At 38.9% G+C, this 7,962-nt stretch overlaps 1 protein-coding gene across 4 annotated transcripts in view; it reads left to right on the top strand.

Moving 5' to 3' along the window:
* The window catches only part of LOC109929525 (serine/threonine-protein kinase/endoribonuclease IRE1), a 111,900-nt gene that overhangs the window by 29,794 nt on the left and 74,144 nt on the right, over window positions 1-7,962 (top strand). For all 4 annotated transcript variants that reach the window (XR_007264557.1, XM_048610796.1, XM_020529192.2 and 1 more), the window contains exon 2: window positions 1,505-1,622. Coding sequence is in view for 3 of the 4 variants with exons in the window: in XM_048610796.1 (XP_048466753.1) it covers window positions 1,505-1,622 (118 nt within the window). In the remaining variant the exon portion in view is untranslated. The remainder of the gene's footprint in view (window positions 1-1,504; window positions 1,623-7,962) is intronic.

Here is a 7,962-nt window from a genome sequence, read left to right as displayed (position 1 = left end):
TTCAGGTCCGGTGACCCTTCCTCAGTAGGGTTCTGAGGAAGGGTCACCGGACCTAAAACGTTAACTGTTTTTTCCTTTCACAGATGCTGCTAGACCTGCTGAGCTTTTCCAGCAACTTTGTTTTCGCTCCTGATTTACAGCATCCGCAGTTCTTTCGGTTTTTATTTTCTTTTTGCTGTTGTATTTGCAATTCTTAAATTTTCAAGATGTGTCATAAATGGCTCTGAAAGAAGGGCAATAACAAGTAGGTGGGATAATCTTTTGTTTACTTGTACAAAATCTTGCTGCATAACGAGCTGTGGAGCAAAACTGTAGATATGTTTGGTAATGACTGTTTCAAATGAAGAAATCTTTGTAGTATCAGTGGGATTTAGGTTGTTGAGGAGATGGTGGGCGGGAAGGTGGTGGTAAAACCAGATGTGGTGTTGAAGCAGCTTCCTTAAATGTAGCACCTTTGTGCAAGACAAATTAATTGAACTGAGAGAGTTTCTGGCATGGGTCCTTTATCATTTAGTAACAAATCTTGGCAGAAGCTGTTGGTATCTGCATTTAGAACTGCAGAGGGTGTGAATACTGACTGGGGAAAATGCATTCGGTACCAAGGGACAGGCGTCTGCTGTTGATGATCTGATACTGATGTAGGAGCAGAACAGCAATAGTAGAACAGTGCCTTCTGGAACCTTTTGGGTTTATCTTGCAGTGCAATAGACCATAAAGAACATTGCAAGGTTGTTTGCTTGGATTGAAATTCTGTTACCTTGACTCTATTGGGTGAACTGAGAGCAAGGAAGCAGCTTATACATGAGATGTAATTCTCTATGAAGTGGGTGTGTATCTAAGACTGGTTTTCATTGAACAAATTCTTGCATTGATTTCAGAGAATCACGGTTCTGTATTTAATTTCTTTATTATAGCGGTTACTGCCAAGGGAAAGTCTGTTGAGCTACATTACAGTATTAAGTGATCATGGCCTCTGTATTTGGGAAATCCAGTATATGAATGGAAATTAAACTAAGCATAAACAGTCTTAACAGTATGTGACTGGCTTAGATTCATGATTCCTCCCCTCCCATATCACATCTAATGTCTCAAAATTGTGTTGATAAGCCCATAACATATGAGCATAAGTAAACCATTTGGCCTTTTTGAGTTTCTCTGTCATTCAGCGAGACCATTGATGTTCTGATAACCCTCAACTCCCCTTTCCTAGCTTTTACCGCATAACCCTTGGTTCCTTTATTGATTAGATATTGTTTATCTTAGCCTTGATTACACTTAAAGATCAACCTTAACCATACTTTGTGGTAAAGAATTCCACGGATTCATTACCCTCTGAGAAAGAAGATCCTCCTTGTCTTTGTCACAAATTAGTGAAACCTTACTTTGAGGGAATGATCTTTTGGGACATTGCTCCTGAACTCTCTTCCAAAGAGTGGATTGGCAGTAATGATGTTGACTGGATTGTACTGTATTTTTGGGTGCATTTATATATTTTGTTTTATAGTGCTGTGGAGGTTCAAGCACAGTCCTGCCTGAGACACTGCTTTTTATATCAACATTGGATGGAAACTTGCATGCTGTCAGCAAACAGACAGGCTCCATTAAATGGACCTTGAAAGAAGGTAGGTAGCATCTCATGTCTTGGAAGTGGGAGAAAATGTAACTTGACCTCTGGTTATGGTTTGATTTTAATTTTGCACGTTTGATTAGAAAGAATGTTTCTGATAAAAAGGCAATTTCAAATCCCAGCAATAATCCACTTTTTGACTTGTGGCCTCATTCATTGTGTAGGTTTAAGAGTAAATTCTTAAGCAATAAACACAGAGTGCTCCCAGTTTTAAACTAGTATTCGGGGCTTTTGAATTTTATATTCTACACTTCAGATATTACACTTCTATATTGATGGCACAATTTAGATTTTTAATCACACTCTCTCCCTGCCACAATCACACCACTTTCTGGTTGGAATACCGGGCAAAGAGCAACTTAATCTCACATCTCTGCACGTTCAACTTTCCATATGGCAGTATAATGGTTACTGGAATAAGCTTGGTCTCTTATTTTTTAAGATAAGCCTTCAATTCATCCTCGAAACACATTAAATGTGCCAGCTACTAAGTAATGGTTAAATATAGTTAGCTCTCCTATTAGGGGAGGATCGTTGATCTTTTGTCTTCATGATTCATGCCATTGTCATGGTTCTGTTAAGTTAGTTGTCACAGCACTAGGATGTTTCTGCAGGAGATCCTCAGGGTTGAGACTCCCATCTTCAGCTGTTTCATCAATAGCCTTCCTTCCATAAGGTTAGAATGGGAATATTTGCTGACTGTGCAATGTTCAGCACCACCTGTGACTCATCAGTTACTGAAGCAGTCAGTGCCGAAATGCAGGGTGACCTAGGCTATGTCCAGGCTTGGCTGATGTGACAAGTGATATTTGGCCAAGCAACTGTCAGTAACTGACCATCTCCAACAAGAGAGAATTTAAACATCACTCCTTGAATTCATTAGAATCCCTACAGCTCCAACAACACTTGAGAAATTTGATACCATCCAGGGGAAAAACAGTTTGGTTGCTTGGCACCACATCCGTAAACATTCACTCCTTTTATCACTGATGCACAGTTACAATATTGTGTACCATCTAGAGATGCATTGCAGAAATTCACCAAGGTTCTTCGAAACCCATGATCACCATCTAGAAAGACAAGAGCACCAGATACATGGGAAACTAGCACCAGCAAGTTCCTTGCTATGGCACTCACCACCGTGGTTTAGAAGTAATCATCTTTCACTGTATCCGTGTCAAAATGTTAGAACTCCCTCCCTCACAGCACTGTGGGCATAGCTGCATCAAATGGACTGCAGCAGTTCAAGAAGAAAGTTCACCATTACCTTTTCAAGAGCAGTTAGGCATGGATAATAAATGATAGCCTAGCTGGCGATGACTAAAAAAATTGTTTAGTCCAGTGAGTCTATGCCAGTTCTCTATTGAGCATTTCAGTCTGCCCTATTTCCCTGCATCTCCACTCTGTTCCTGCAAATGCCCATCTGTTTGAAGTCATCTATCATCTCTACTTCAATATCCCTTGTGGACAGTGTGTCCAGGTTAATATCACTTGCCATGTAAAACATTAAACCTGTCTGCTGGTGCTTGTTAATTGGAACACATTTTTTTGTATCTTGGGGAAAAGAACTCTAACTTCTCCAACTGAACTTTGTAGCTGAAATTCCCAATCCATTCTAAAAGGACTGAACTTGAGCAAAAAAGTCGCCATTTTGTATAGAATGAAAAGAAGGTGATGGGTGAGAATCAGAATCTACCTACCTGGACTGAGAATTATGATGGATAGGTAACCAATGATGGCCTGACCAGTCATCACCCGATTCTATATAAAATGATCTTTTTTGAAGTCTGTTTCTTGCATTCTAGTGCAAGACAAAAAGCAACTTCTAGTCACCTTTTAGCAATGTTTAAGCTCTGTACAACTAAGCATTTATTTATAACTCCCCATTCTTAGAATCATGCTGTTATTGAATCTCATCTGCACATTCTCAAGAAGCATCACGTGCTTTCTAAAATGCAACTTGTACTGGATGTAACCCTTTAGTTGCAGCCTAACCGGAACTTTAGAAAGATTTAGCATAACGTACTTTGGTATGTGCTCGACACCTCTGTGTATGAAAAACAAAATTTCATATGCACTTTGCTAATCATTCTCATAAGTCTTTAAAATCTCCCCCTGCATTCCCAGGTCCCACTGGCTTGCATGTTCTTTACAACAAAGCTAATTAGGGCAGCTAGGGGCAGGCAGTAAATGTAGCCTTATTCTGTATCCTGAGAACTATTGTTCTTGCACACAAAAGTTGCCTCATTTTACTAGTGATTTGATGTTTGCATGTATTTGTGAATCTATCCCATGACATAAAAGTTAAACCAGTGAAAACGTGTATGGAAAATGACCATGTTTAAAACTGTGTCATGTACTTGTGCATTTCAAAAAGTGTGTGGTTAACTGCAGTTGCAAACTGGTAAATGTAAGTTTGTATGGATGGGTGGTCAGCAAGGATCTTTCAAGTAATCAGTGCTGTGGTTGGTTCTGGAAGTCTGTGCTTGGTAAGTGAACTCAGAAGAGGGAAGCAGGAGACTGAATTTGGTTATGCATAGCCTATAACATTTAGCAATTCACAATCTGAATCAGCCGCTGTCATTCTGTTTTTGTTGATCACATTTTTGGGCATGTTGTTGTGTTGTCATTTTTGTACTCTTGCAAAGGATAGAGGAAGTGTTCTCTGCTTTGAATAAAATTGTGCATTTTCTGTCTACTTTTACATAGAACTGCTTAGAAACAACACATACGATTGGAGATTTCACCATGCTTGAGTTTAACTGGAATTACTGAACGAATACCTAACGTGAAGTGAGGCTTTGGTGGAATCCAGTTTAATCTAACCCTGTAACCAAGAGACTTGTCAATAATAATAATACTTCTTCACTAATTAGTCTCAAATATTGGAGTTCTGCCAGTGTACAATTTGTGTTTGTTGAGCAAGTTTTTTTTTATTAGGCAGAAAGTGTGCTCTTCGTGGAACTGGATATTCTGAATTGACACCCTTTGTTATTAAAGATCTGTTAGTATATAAACCACGAACTAAGATTAAGAAATGTTTAAGGAGAGTGGTTGATTTTGGGGTCTCCTAATCGGTTTCAGTAATTTTGATCAAATTGAACTTTTTAAATTAAACTAATCCACCAATTGGTGTAATGAAAGAAAAAGTGTCACTAGTTACTGTGTGTTGTCTTACTATTTCAATCTGAGATTTATAAAGTATGTGAACCTCCATTTCAGGAACTGTGCACCAACCAGTGTTTCCAGTGTATTATTTTCTTGCCACATTTTGCAGAAAGTTACACATGAAGACCCAATCTCAATGTGCTGCTTTTTAAAAAGAAAGTCTTTGAGCTTCTCTTGAGGGTGGCGCCTGCTTTGAATTGCTTGAACCGATAGCAAAAGGAACATTTCATGAGAGTTAAAGCAGCTGCAGGCCCAGAGAGAAGTGTGCTGGTGGGATATCTGTGTTTAAAAAAGACATCTATGGCTTCGAAATCGTGGCATATAGCAAAAATCTTAAGTTAGTTTGAGCCTCTCTTCATGTGGAGTATTATGTACATCGATATGGATGTAAGATCTTTGAGTGTGTGGAGGAAGGTTTCTTGACTATGGATGAGAGACCTTGGTTATGCAGAATCCAGAAGCAGAAATTGTTCTTAAACAGAGAGGGTTATGCGGAGATTTAATAAAGAGAGTAAAATTAATGGAACGTTTTGGTGAATTGGAAAAAACTATTTCCTGCCAGGTAGACCAATAGACGGAGGAACTGAAATAGGCCATTCAGCCCATTGAGTCTGCTCCATCATTCAGTGAGATCATGGCTGATCAGATAAACCTTAGCTCCACTTTCCTGCTTTTTCCTCATAAACCTTTTTCCCTTACTGCTTAAAAGTCTATCCCAACCTTGAATATACAGGGGAGGCGATGGCCTAGTGGTATTATCGCTGGACTGTTAATGTAGAGACCCAGATAATGTCTGGGGACCTGGGTTCGAATCCTGCCATGGCAGATGGTGGAATTTGAATTCAATAAATATCTGGAATTAAGAATCTAATGATGACCATGAACTCATTGTCGATTGTCGGGAAAAACCCATCTGGTTCACTAATGCCGTTTAGGGAAAGAAACTGCCATCCTTACCTGGTCTGGCCTACATGTGACTCCAGACCCACAGCAATGTGGTTGCTCTTAACTGCCCTCTGGGCAATTAGGGATGGGCAATGAATGCAGCCAAGCTAGCGATGCCCTCATCCCATGAATGAATAAAGAAAAAAAAAATGACCCAGCCTGATTTCTGAACGTGTGGAGTTCGTTTGTTAGAAATGTGTGTTTGTAATAGAATTACATTTGCATGGAGGGTAAGTGAGTTGTGGATTATTTCTGATAATGCAAATTAAATTGTAAAAACAGCACATGGGGCATATTAGTGCTGTAAATTCCAAATTAAGAATGCTTTGGAAACTTTCACAATTATTTAAACTACATCCATTTCCCACACCAACTTGAAAACACTAGGTCTTTCTGCTGACTGGAAAGGCATCAAGGACAGTTATGCACTTGCATCCTTATCCATCAAAATGTACAGATGCGGAACTGTGCCTCACTTCTTTAGGAAGCTGGCTTGAGTTATAATGGTAATACACAATAGGCTTTATAGCTTTGGTTTTGCAATTTGTAAGTGGTCTCAGCATACTATACTCCATACTATTAATATCACAGTGAATTTATTTGTTTGTTTATTAATTATTTGTTATTTATTGAAAAGCTAATGAAGAAGTTGGAAGGGCTTTCTGCTGGCTATTCCTAAACAGCCTGCCTAATTCAGTTAGCAGATAATGGGGATCTTAATCTTGGCATTGTTGTTGTTTTGTGTCTTGCCTTAGATAGTGTTTATTTTTCTTCCAATGTTTTGTTCAAAATACTTTTTATTTATTTTGTGCCCTTAAATGAAATACCATAGGCAAATCTTGAGATTGGAAGTTGGGGAAGAATCTTATTTCTCATTGCATATCTTCATGCCTGAGTTATATGATGGCTGCATCATCAGAAGCATGTTTTACGTAAGGATTAGTTGATAAATGAAAGATAAATGAGAAATGGGAATTTGCAATTGATTAAGGACAGCACAGACTGAAACGTGGGTAATGTCGACTTATCGTTAATCTATGTCAAGCCAACTTAATGTAGGCAACTGGCACTTTGAACCCAATAAAAAACACTGCATGTGTTCATGTGCACGCTTGCTGGCAAATTAATTGTCCATCTCTCTTTGCCTTGAGGAACGGTGGTGAATTGCCTGCTTGCTGTAGTCTTTGCTGATGTTAGTTCCCTGTAGCACTTTTTATTATCACCTCGTGGCTTTCTGACCCAATCTAGAATACTGCCCTGGGTTTGGAATTCCTTGTAGACCAGACCAGAATAAAATCATGGCATTGGCTTCTCATTAAGACAGTAGTGACCTGGTTGAGTTTTTACAACTGTAGTTTCATGGTCATCGTTGCTAATGCTAGCTTTTTCTCCTTATATGTTTAATCAACTAAATGTAAATTCCCCAACTACCATTGGGTTTGAACTTGTCTCTGCATCATTGCTCCAGACTACTGAATTATTTGCCCAATGTTATAATCACTACTACTGTACATGCAACCTTTTATGTAAACATATGCCTACCTCTTGGCTTTTATATTTTACACCTTTTGTGATTAAAACCTACAATTCCTTATCTTTTACTATTGTTATCAACCTGAGGTGATGCCTTTAATACCCTCAGAGCCTTCAATCCAAATCCTTCTACTTTCCCACAGCACTGCACCTACTTCAATTCATAGTATGATTATAGTTATTTTCTGTTCATCAAAATGCCACACTTGCTGTCCTTTTGAATTAGATCTACTTCTTAGCCCTCTGTGCCATCTTATAAATATTCCATTTTGGATGACTTTGGACTAACCATGTCTACACAAAGTGAACAGAGATCAACCCGTCACAGAACCACTGACCACAACCAACAACTGTTTGAAATCTGTCCTTGATTTTGTCCCTTGTCTCGCTCTGCCCACTCCCTCCTACCTTTCTGTATCTACGCTCTCTCTCTCGCACTTGCACACACTCGCACCCACACCCACCCAAACAACTGGATAACTGTGCAAACTGCTTTGATTATCTCTGAATAACTGAAATGGATCAGTTATTAAAGCATAATAATTGTTTTTTGCCATTTTAAGCTACACTGCAATTCCACTTTAAGAAAAGCAGTCTTTCCAGTCTGCCTTTTTCTACTGTCTCCAAATTTCTTGACTTTACACTGCCTCCAGTGGGTATCAATTCTACTAAACGTTCCTACTGGTGCT

The sequence above is a fragment of the Rhincodon typus genome, chromosome 23 (assembly GCF_021869965.1).
Source record: "Rhincodon typus isolate 14 chromosome 23, sRhiTyp1.1, whole genome shotgun sequence".
Lineage (NCBI taxonomy): Eukaryota > Metazoa > Chordata > Chondrichthyes > Orectolobiformes > Rhincodontidae > Rhincodon > Rhincodon typus.
Note: the sequence above shows the minus strand (reverse complement) of the source record. Positions and strands in the feature narration are given on the sequence as shown.